At 47.5% G+C, this 11,985-nt stretch overlaps 1 protein-coding gene across 1 annotated transcript; it reads left to right on the top strand.

Moving 5' to 3' along the window:
* Positions 1-1,102: 1,102 nt before the first annotated feature.
* Positions 1,103-11,529, top strand: CSUI_003314 (nad(+) adp). Its single transcript, XM_068063512.1, has 10 exons — positions 1,103-2,368; positions 2,987-3,125; positions 3,888-3,960; positions 4,703-4,838; positions 5,753-5,842; positions 6,748-6,912; positions 7,507-7,591; positions 9,020-9,803; positions 10,540-10,584; positions 11,382-11,529. Exons 1-8 carry the CDS (start codon positions 2,291-2,293, stop codon positions 9,031-9,033), a joined length of 780 nt encoding a protein of 259 aa, XP_067924512.1. The 5' UTR covers positions 1,103-2,290; the 3' UTR covers positions 9,034-9,803; positions 10,540-10,584; positions 11,382-11,529.
* The last annotated feature ends 456 nt before the right edge of the window (positions 11,530-11,985 follow it).

Raw genomic sequence — 11,985 nt, forward strand, 5'->3', positions numbered from 1 at the left:
GAGCGCGTAGTGCTCTGACAGCAGGCTTTGGCGGGCATATCACTTGTTTAGATTCCGGAGTGAGCGCGGTTGAGGCAGTTCAGAGAACGTACCCGGGTGTCCCCACAAGGATGTGGTTCGCCTACAGAGCGTCTTGTTGTGTGAGGTCGCTCTGATGCAAGACGCTGCGACTGTATAGGCTGTCTGACCCGGAAGCCCTGGGTCACTCCGCTTGAAGGCTTGGTCATTTCTACCGAGTACTCGCAGCACAGAGATGTTCAATCGGGGGGAAACCAAGAAGTACGGCACGTCCAGCGTTTCTTCATAGTGTTTCTGTTCAGCACGCGTTCACGAAGTAACCGATGTAGGAGTGAGCTTCCCGACGCCACGCACGAACCGCAACAAGAGTTATCCGCTCACACCTCGTAGCTGCGGGTAAGACAGACCTTTCACGGTCATGTTTACAACTAGCCACGAGTGCCCGGAGTAACAGGGCTCGCGCACAAGAAGAACGGTCCTCCTCTCTATCCAAGATAAGTAACTGGTGTCCTCTGTGCGGGTCCGGAAGCGCAGCAGCATCGGCACCCCACACGGACGAGACTCGTTCCCTCTGTCGCATCACAACACTACGGCAATCGTTTCACTATCGAGGAGCTCTCGAGCCTCAGGCTCCCTTGTCTCCTCACGCCTTCACTCCCCTCGTCCCCAGCACAGCCACAACATGGCGACCGCTTCGTTTGAAAAGTGTCTAAAATCAAGGCGCAAACTACCGAAGCCGCTGCAGGCGTTCCAAAGGATACATGGAGATAGCGTGAACACGACCAGCAGCACAAAGTCCTCCCCGGGAGGCCGAAGCGGCTTCCACGTCCTTTGTTTACGTGATGAGTGACAGATTTCAGCTGAAGAGACAGCGAGTAAACCAGCAGGAACGTCCACGGGAAAAGGAAGCTGCCTGAACTGCTTTCTTGACAGCACTCCTACGGGAAGTCCGCCCCTACACCCCGCGTGAACGTGGTGTGCAGTCATCGTTCGACTTCTCCGCGTCCGCAACTGAACTAGCTACGGACTGGTCCCAATGTGCGGCCTCGAAACTTGGCTTGGCTTGGATACAACGGAAATAAGACAGCTGCTTAGTATGTCTTCAAGAAGGAATACTACCGGGAGATTCCCTACGGCAACGCTCAACAATTCCGCTATCCTTGCGTTGTTTCCGCTTTATTCCAGACGTCGTTATCGTTCACCCAGCTCCGCATGCGATGAAAGACTCGTCGTCTGTCCACCAAGCGAGCGCGTGGGAGGCCGCCCCAGTGGAGGGTGGAACTTTTTGCACGGTTCCTGAGCTAAGTGGAGGAAACCCTGAACTTAGGCATACCTTACAATCAACCTCTTTCTTCTGGAAGGACTTCTTTTCCCCTTAGGCTCCCGGGACAAATTCGGGGAGAGCGGTGCATGTGCTCACCTCTCGAGGTAACAGGGTAGCGTGATAGGGCCGCAGCTTCCGCTAACTCCTTGGTCTTTCCTCTAACTCGGTAGCTCGCAGTGTGTACGCTTTTTTCTCTTCTAGGGGCACGGCTTTTCCGGTGAGGCCTTACGTGGTTACGCCGTGGCACCCCTGTCATGACCGGGGCGAGGCCCTGCACACTACCCGAATCATCTACGGCGCCACCTCTTCCTGAGCATCCATATATTCTCAAGGTGGTGCAGGGTAGAGCTCACCTCAGGTCATCTCCCTCTCCCGGAAGGGGCCTTCCTAGGTTGGAGAGAAAGACAATACTGGGGAGGGTCGCAGAAGGGCCCTCGTGTGCTCTGATGTACACTACCAAGAGACTCTGAGGAGACCGTTGCTCTTGAAGCGAGGACAGGTGTTCCTTCCAAAGTGTCGTTATTCTGAATAGAGTTCGAGGGGGCCGTGAGAATGCAGTGGGACTACTCGCAGTCCACAGCAGTCTTTTCTTGCCACTGGGAGAAAATCCAGCGTTGGGAATAAAGAACTCCGAACTCTGCCCTCTCTGCGATTCTATAACCGGGAGCTGTTTTTGCCTGTGGGACTTGTCAAAGGACGAGCCGGGGCAGAGTAGGCGGCGGGGCTCGAAGGTGATCGGCGGTCTGGCAGACCAAAGGCCTGGCACAATTCAGATGGGACGGGCATCTTCTGAGATCTACTCATAAAGATCACAACCCGCTACACGGCGAATCACATCGTCTGCAAGTAGTTACCTGAGTCTTTCCAAGCGTCGAGCCATCTTGGCAAAGTAGAACAGAGGACAAGGTTCTCGTCCCTAGGCTGTCTCCGGAAGTACTACCTATTCAAATGGCGCCCAAACCACGACCTCCTGTTCCGAACCCCTACTCGGTTGATTACTCACCGACGGACCGGGCCATCTGCAAGGTAAGGAGACTTCGCCACAGAGAACGTTGGATCCTTTCTTCTCTTGCTGGCTATCTTCGTCCGACGCAGTTGCCACCTACGTCTTGGCCCCCTCTATTGGTTTTCTGTTTGTGTATGGTAAATCGACAATGTCTTTTGAGGGAAGGAGGCATGCACCAGTGTCCTCGTCGCCTTTGAAGTCTGCATTCCTCTCTTCTTCTTGGTCTGCCCTAGTGCTCTATCATACACCTTCCAGAATCCACAGGTTTTTGCTTCGCATCTCTATTTGATGGGCTGGAACTTTCAGAATAAGAAGCTTATTGCGCGGAGCGCGAGTTTTCTGCTATAATGATTTCCCTTAAACAAATCTGTATGAGTACTTCTTAAGGGCCAATCAGCGGGACAAGGGGTGTAAGAAAATTCCCTGTCAGGAAGGCAAGAGGAGAGGAGGGAAGGCTCTTGGAGGAGATAAACGTATTGGCTTGGTCTGACTCTATTGTATTGAAGCAAACAAGGTGTATCTACAGCAGAGAAGTAACTGGGCATCTGTCTTGAATCTCTTAAGCTTTTCAAGCTTTTGACGCTTTCTCTATTTCGATACCTCCGCCTTCAGCATGTTTTCCTCATATCTCTTTACAGGGATGCGATGGACGCATTGCAGCCGATTCTGTCAGGTTTTTGAGGAAAGTATGGAGCCCTTGGCACGATGGCTTTGATCAGCAAAAGTACCATCTACGTTGCGGCTTCAAATTTACCTCTCATCTCTCTGAAGTCCGCGGTGAGTTTCGATTTTATTCTCTTTCTTTACTTTCATTATCTACCTTCTTGTCAAGCGATACACGAAGGTCATCGACATCCTTCTCTCATTCGGGCGCTTGTCCTTACATGGGTATACATAGCTACACGAAATCTACAAGTACCATTATGCCATAAGCCTAGCACGTGCTACGCACATCTATCTATCTATCTGTCGTGCATATACATATTATCGATGTATGTCGTTTCTTGACTCCGAAGAATGTGCTGAGTGTCTGAGGTGAAATTTCTTTGGCCCCACCTCCTGCACACCCGATCCATACTACCCCCATCACTCTGGCTCTCACGAGGATCATCGGACTACACGAAAACTTGCTTCTCTCTTCTGTGACCAATTGGTTCGGCACTTACAACTAACACACGGCCTCCTGTGTGGGTCCCCCGGGAATAGACCGGTGACTGGTTCCACGGGGCCGGCCTTGAGATCCGTCTCTCAGAGGCACTCCCGGTCGTTCCTACATACCAGTTCCCGGAGACAAACATCCATCAGTCCGCCGCATGCGATGGAGTAAGGTATTTTACTCATACCTGCCAATAGCCCTAAGCATCCCCATAGGCTGGATTCTCACACAATTCATGTAGACAGGTGCCTTGGCGTTTGCCAGCTTATATCAAATACCCCAGCAGACTCTGCGTGTTACATGACACAAGGACTGCACGCATGCATGCGTGCTTAAGGTAGACTTGGTGATGGTCTCCGTTCTAATTTTCTTCGACTCTACAGGATGGCAGGCACTGAGATGGGAGGATGTCATGAAGGTCGTGGTGAAGTTCGGGGAGACGATTGACGAAAAGAAGTGCGTCCACCTTCTATATGTATATCTCTCTCTCACATTCACATATCAACATTTCTACTAAACCCCCACAGCATCTATTTGTCTGTGTATGATGCGGGAGGTGTTGATATGTCTTCCATGTCTCAACTGACATGCTAAGTCTCTTTCGGAAAGCTTTTCTGAGACTCCTATTGCATTTCGGCTGTTGTGCGGCTCTCCTTCTGATCCTCTTTCTACGTCCCGAGTCATGACTAGTGAAACTAGATTAACTATGCCTGCAGATGGAGCCTTCCCCTGTACAGACATTGCCTCTTCGTACACAAAGGATTCGAAGTCTCTTGAGTTACATCGGACACCCCACCTCGTTCTCTATAGCAAGTTGATGTCTTGCTAATTGTCAGTGCATAACATTTATGGCGACACCTTCGCTTTTCTCTTATATAGTCGCTATGTGATCAGGACACTTACCACTAGGTAGTTCACCTCTCCGGACATTATATTGGGTGATCTAGCAAGTCAGCTTGTTCTCCAAGGTTTTATATCCTACTGGAGTCTAGGCTACCCGGAATGAAAGGAAACCTTGGCAAGTAAAGGAACACCTACCCAACCAGGTCTGAAGCTCAGCTCATGCATGCAGAATCTCTTTGACCTAGTCTTCTTGGACTCGACTTACAGCCGTTTTATGAAGACTGAGAATATCTATGTATATCTCTGTATGTCTACATCTTCTTCTGTCTCTGCATGTCATGATTCTCCTTTGCAGCCCAGTCGTTCAGAAGTATAAGAAACGATCGTCATGTGTTTGGGCTCTAGTGGATTTACTCAAAGAGTTACCAAAGAAACAGCTCCTTCCTATCCTAGATGCCAATGAAATCTTCTACAACGAAGTCAAAATCTCTGTAAGCAACCTGTACATACACCTCGTCTACATCAGTTATTCCTTAGTACACAGGGTTTATTTTGGCTCCTGTCTTAGGACAGAACTAGAAAAGCTAGACTGTCACGGTGCAGTGTTGTTTCGTCTTTCTTTCGATGAGGAGTTTTGAATGCTTCTCGAGTCATCGTAAGAGAAGAACTTCTCGAATTCTATGGAACTTTGTCTCTCCTCGTACCGCTGTACTGAAGTAGCCGCGCCATTGCTTTTCTACAAGGGGCTTGTCCTATCTAGCTTATCTTCTCTTCACGGATTTCATAGGAGTAGCTCTCTCACGCGGTTGGATTTAGAACCGCCGTTCGAGGCGAATGTATATGTATAGTGATAATACTACGAGACTACGTAGATTTCGCTTGGTTCGTATCCTGTCTCAGCATTGTCGACTTGTGCGTGTAAGACATCGGGTTCCTCGTTTCTCAGACTGTCTTCCCCCTCATACTCTTGGCCACGGGAGCTGGAGCCAATCATGTCTACCTCTGAGCGATCGTTCTTCACATTCCTTTTCTTCGCAGAAGAGAATAACGTCAACGGAAGGCTGATATGCTTGCGTATTGCAGTCGAGAATAACCTTCCTAGGAGCCTGATATGCTTGCAGTAGAGACTAACGTCAGTAAGCGGCTCTTATGAGAGTTCGTGTGAATCGTACAGAAGTGTGAGAAGACTGTGGAAACCCCAACGCCGCTAGCCGAGACAGATATCGAAGCATCCAATTGTGCTTTACTCTCTTTATCTATAGTGTAATTCCTCAGTGCAAGTCGGGGAGAACCAATCAGCTCTAGACTCGATTAGGTGCCCCTCTCTCTTGTTGTCTGAGGTACCTATCCTTCTTATACTGTAGAGACATGGCATACGTCTACATTCTTGTTTTTCGCGCTGTAGGCATTGGAAGCTGCGCTAATTATTGCGGACGGGATTCTCTTCGGTCGGTTTCCGCCTTGCCCTCTATGTGACACAAGAGCTCTACTCCAGGTTCGTCTATGCATGCATGCATACATGCAGATCCTCTCGCGAAAAGAACTTTCATACCGCCACTGTAGTCACCATTCTCTACTATAGACATGCATACATACCCATAGACATCCCGCGCAGAGAACACACAACTCATCGAATAAACGTCACATCTCTCACACATGCCTTCTCTCTTCTTGAAGGGATGAGTCATCTTGGACACAACGTATATAATAAGCTCGCTATCGGATCGTTTACAAGCTCGCATATGCCTAGGAACAGTCTCTTCTCGAGGCACGGGGACAGGCCGACGCACCCCCGGAGACTTTGAAGAGCACACTTTTGCTGTTTACAGCTTCGTGGAAGAATGGGAAGTATGTCTGTACAGTGTCTCTTTCTTAGAGAGGCTTTCTCTTCTAGATGGTTGCAGAAGATCGACCGCCGCAGATAACTTCGGGCTTGCTTATGGCTGCCGCCCCTTACAACAAGAGGCCGTTTCTTTTCTACCAAGTGCAGAAGAAAGAAGTGGGAGATGAAAGGCGGTCGTTCCTGTAGCTTAAAAGGTCTGGCTCTTGATTCGGCGCGAATGTGCTTAGCTTCACTTTGCTAACGCGGAATTCTGTAGGTTGCTGAGTGAGAAGACGTCCTTCTATACGGAAGAGCCTATCGATTTTCTTTGCTCTGAAGGAAGCATTCGCTTATGTATTCATATGCCTTATCCCGGGGGGAGATTGCATGCAGCTACCCCTCTTTATGGTGAGACCCTGTACGGCCTTCTGTAGAGCGTGGTAGAGAAATAAGGACAGAGAGGAGAGAAGTTGCATTCTTCTCTTCTTTACCTCTTCTTTCCTATGACGAGATGTCCCATAACCTTGGAGAGATTGCCTTTTCCTGTTTGGGTTCGTTTCTTCTTACTGTGTGTATAGGAAGGCTGTGAGATACGATGTCGGGGTTATATGCCTAACTCGTCTATGAGATGTTCTTTCCGCTTTATTCTCGATGATCTTCTCCGACCTTCCAGGAAACCAGATAACAGTGCTACAGGTGTCGATGCTTCAAGCTTAGAGCGAAAGGAACTCTTCATCCTACCGGTAATGATCTCTCTTTCTACGACAGTCCATTCGTTCAAAAGGAGGTTGCCTCTACGACATGTCGGCGCCTAGTAGAAGTAGCTGTGAGATACCGTGTCTCAACACGCATACTCCCCGGCCTATCATACAGAAGCGCTAGGTACCTCGATAGTTAGTTAGTCGTCCGTCCATAGGCCTCATGTGTATTCGCGTCAAGTTCATATGACTCGAAGATTGTCCAACAGTAGGACTTTATAAGAGTCACTCCGTAAGATGTCGGCGGAAAGCTTGTTCATAACTACTACAATTCTACCTTCAGTAAGAGAATGCTTTCAAGGCATCAACACCCTCTCTATCCCACTCACAAGGTTGAGCTCAGTCTGTGGAATATGCAGGTGCTTGTACAATGTCTTTGCAGGAGATCTCTGTTGCATCTGGAGTCCTCGAGGTGTTTTCATAGAAGAGTTACAATCGCGCCATCTCTAGATGTGTTGCATGTGTGTCATCGATGCGAAAGAAAGGCTTGAACTCGATGCTATCGACCAGTCGACAAGGATCTGAATGCCAACCAACTCTTCCTAACGACACCTTGTTGTCCCTGTTTTTTCTTCTCAGCCTGAGGCTCAAAGAGTTCCATCGCTCAAAGGATGGAAACCTCCCACTGATGCTCCTGAAGTGTTCAAACTCGGCAATCCCATGTGTACGTTCTCTTTTTGCATGCTGTTCTATCGAGTTCAGATCTTTTTCATTTGGACTGTCAATCCTGTAGAAAACCTCCATGTGTGTATATATCAGTGCCACTGCCCTCGCTTGGTCCCCCCTCCCTACGCCTTCTCAGTGTATATACATAACTACACTCATTCATATGTAAAGATTCAAGTATAGGTGTACGTACGTATACAGCCGAGCACACATCGACAGAAGAAAGTGCTTTGTCATCCTTGGGACTGGATGATGCTTGACAAGAGATGTGCTTAGTACTCCGCGGCATTGAGGAGATTGTCTTCGAATGCAGACATCGACTGAAACACTAGGATGTATTTGCGAGAAGAGCTGTAGTTCATCTTTATGTTCATGTTGTTCCTCCTTCTGAAGAGTCATATGCTCTGGAGTGGGACATCAGTTCAGCTTGGTCCGTAGAATTTGCTTCTCTTCTCTTGATAATCTCCTCGTCTACGTACCGCGAGGGGTGGTGGCCATCACGGGCATGCAGCAAAGAAGCTTGCTTTTCGTGAGAATAGGGCAAGTGTGTGCCGGTGGTTTCTCCTTCTTTTCTCTCTCACTGGTCTTTCTCCTACAATGCCCCTGACTCACAGCGAGACATACAATGTAGCCTCAAGACACTCTCCTAGTATCTATTTGGAGGGCAAAGAGAGATAGTCGTGTATAGAGAGAAGCACGAGAACAGCAAGTTTGTCGTGGTTTGAAAGGAATGTAGGGTGTCCAAGGCTTTTCTATTTTGTCTACGATCAAAACCCTTCAGTCTCTTCTCACTCTCTCATTCTGTAAGGAATCGTTTTGACCTTCCGTTAATCGTAGAACACTATCCACACCCAGTCATCGAATGGCTCAAGATTGTTGCCGTAGCCGCAGTTTCGCTAATCTCATGTTTTGCTTGTAACCGACAAAGAAAGTGTCCAAATTGCGGACCAGCTCTCTCCTTTTCCATTTTTCCGTCTATCTCTCAAAACATGTCCCTTCCGACGTTCTGCGTCCCTAGCTGGGATTGCTTTCTTGTGAAGCTTGTCTTCTATTCCAAGACCCTGTTGTCCTACCTTATTGGTTACTTTCCTAGCTCCTACTTACTAGACCCGTCCTAGATCTCTCTCTCTCTTTGTCTTTTCCTTCATATGCTGGCTGTATCGATTTTGGTACGGGAGAGCTTGGCTTCAATTCCAGACTCATGTCGCTCTAGTCTCCGTTGGTTATGCTGTGCTGCCGCTCCTCCCCCCTCCCATTCGGCTTATATAGTGCATGGGCAAGGTGGATGAGATATTATAGTGAGGACGAGTGCCAGACACATGCAAAGCCGAGAGTCCTACCTCGACATTGGCCTTGCCACCCGTCAGTATAAGATCGTCAATCAGATTCTCGTATGGGTGTTTTGTGTGTGCTGTTTTCTTTTTAGCTGGGCAGAAGTAAGAGATGTTCTCTTCAAGTCTATCTTTGGCGTCCTTTCTGTCACGCGGTCAATCTCTATATCCGTAGGCGTTGTCGCCGGTTAGCTGCATATACAGAGTTCTATGAGAAGTCAAGCCATATCAAGAGCACTCTTTACCGTCAGGGTCGGAGCTCATCTTGTCGATACTCAGCAAGTCAACGAGGCGGGCGGCGTATCTCCGGGGCATTAGCATTCACGTCTCTCACATATACATACATATTCATACATACATACATATATACACATTCATACCTACGTAACACATACTTACACATCCATGCATACATACACACATATTCATACACATGCGCCTGTACATGTATGTGGAGGATGCCTACACCGGGTCGTTTGCAAGAAGGCGTTTCTTGAGGAATCTTTTCCACTTATAAAGTGTGGGTGTAATACTTGCTGTCTTTACAATGAGATTGTCAAGTAGGAAACCCACCCTTCAGAGAACTAAGCAATCGAAGCTCAAGAAGCATGGTATTCTCTTGGAAGTCAAACGCTCTCTCTATGCCTACCGAGTTAAAATGAAACGCACGATAAGAATCAGCGATGTCTTCATCGTGCTTGGAACACGCGTGTGTGTAAGTAGACTTAAGAGATGCTCAAGAGGGGGGGAGCTCTGCGTTCTCTGAGCCAGGAGAAAAGTTACTTACGACAGTGAAGGAGAAGAAGAAGAGTCTATTCCAAAGAAGAAAGAGCTAGCGGGGCTTAAGTTTGCATGCATAGGTTCTACAAATCCTCCAAGGTAAGCTCACACGAAGGGTCGGCTGCCTCCTCTTGGACCAAAGGACAACACACACTAAAAATCTCAAGTGCTCGCTCACTCGTATATAGGACATACAACACTCAGACCGTACAACCTTCTACTTCTCCAGACAGCCAAGTTTCATCGAGGGATGCCGTATGAGCGAGATAGAACACCTCGGCAGTGAGGAGTGGAGCTGCTACTCCATAAAGCAGAAAAATCACATCTAGGAGTCCTTCTGCAATTCTTTTCTAGTTCTTCATATACACGTACATACATAAATAGATAGCAACAACCTCCATACATGCACTCACGCATAGATACATACACATGTGCCTTCGTATGAATCAGACGTGTTAGTTACCTGAATTTCTATTGCACAAGTTCTATATAAAAGCTAAGCTTATCAATTAGATGGGTGATCTTGGAGATTCTCTGTTTGCTGAAGATCTCACTCAGTCTCAGATGGTTGTCCTTACGTGGTGTGTCATCATACATATACAGGTACATATGTATATCTGCCTATTGACTTTCCACGCGGTTCTATCCCTCGAGAGAAACGTCTTATCTGTTTTGCATGCAAGCCCCTAGTAGTAACGTAGAAGCCTCTCCCTTGCCTTCCTATTCCAACGAGTGTCCCCATCGGCGATCTCTTTCAAAAGTCTACTAGACGTTTCTTCCTACGTTCACTATCCTCATCTTTCTCACTCATCTCACTGCGGGCTGTGTATTGCAGAGCCGAGCTAGCCAAGCTAATTGTTGCCCATGGAGGCTCCTTTAAGTGAGTTTTTACCCTAGGGATGTTTCCTCCTTTTTCTTCTCTCTCTATATCTCGTCTTCTCTCTTCTTTTCAGTCATAGTATAGAAGAGTAATAGTAGTGCGCTGGCTGTGTATCTGTCTCCTCCGCACAAGGATGCATGTGAAGTCTAAGCGCTCTAGGAGATGTTTCTTCAGAGTTGCCTGTCTCTCTCGGGTTCTAATTCTTCGTATGGTACCTAGACTCTAAGAAGACTTACGAATGGCGTTATAGAGATAAGGTACATTGCAAATCGAAGACGGGCCTGGTGAATACTCGGCTTTTATTATGCTCATTCGAAAATGTCATTGGGGTGTACATACAGCAGCATTCATCGGTAGCTGTAGTTCCTTTGAGTAGGAAGGACTCTTTCAGCTTTTCTGCTTGACAAACCAAACAAGATACCCTATCCGAAACACTCTGGAAATTTAATCAACATAGAAGTCGACTGGATCTAAGCTGGTGTATGTGTGTGTCGATATGTATGCCCACGTCTGGTATCTGCGGATTGTGATCGTAGAAGCGCTCATTCTCCCCTACACACTGGTCACTCTTCTTATGCATATATAGCGGATACACCTCAATCACCGTCATCCTATTTGAAGGTAGTAAGCTAGCTTTCTTTTCTTCATTCTCGCGCAGCTAGTCATACTCTACTCATACACTGGTATGTATAGATCTGGCTCTGTGGGTGTCACTCCAGATCACACCAAACTGTTGTTTGAAGGCCTGGCATCCCTTCTCCCTTTCTGTGGATGTTTGTCCCCTCTGTGATCCTTAGTGAGAATCTGGAGAAAGATACAGATATCCTTCTCGTCAGTGATGACTATCCTACTCCTCAAGTCCAATCTTCACAGCGCTTTCGAGATGCACAAGTTGCAGGGGTCGCTATCATGCGGGTAGGTAGGCAGGGAGGGACACCAAGGTGACTCCTCTTTCTTCTCTTTGCATGAATCATGTGTCTTCGAAACTTTCGCTCTTCTGTCGTGTCAAAATAGACGTCATACAATCTGCTTAGGTATATATGTGGATGTATATGAATCTGGTTCGATAGGTAGGTATACCACTATAGAAGTGATTAACCGACATAACCTCTTCAGTACAGAGCAGAGTGATACTTTTATGTATATAGGTAACGCGACTAGATCTAGGGCAGATGCAAAGGTGTTACAGTCATGCGAAGAAGAAAAATTTTCCTGGAAGTTCAACTGTGATGTACAACCTTCTCTCAATTCTTCTCAACTCCTGTCATACACCGCAAACACACATCCGAAATAAATAAATCACGGATACAGCAGCACGACGCACCCATCTTCATTTGACTTCACAGCATCGTCTGTGTATCTATATATATGTATATATTCACGCGCGTCTATCTATCTATC

This window comes from Cystoisospora suis, assembly GCF_002600585.1.
Source record: "Cystoisospora suis strain Wien I chromosome Unknown contig_1452, whole genome shotgun sequence".
Taxonomy (NCBI): Eukaryota; Apicomplexa; class Conoidasida; order Eucoccidiorida; family Sarcocystidae; genus Cystoisospora; species Cystoisospora suis.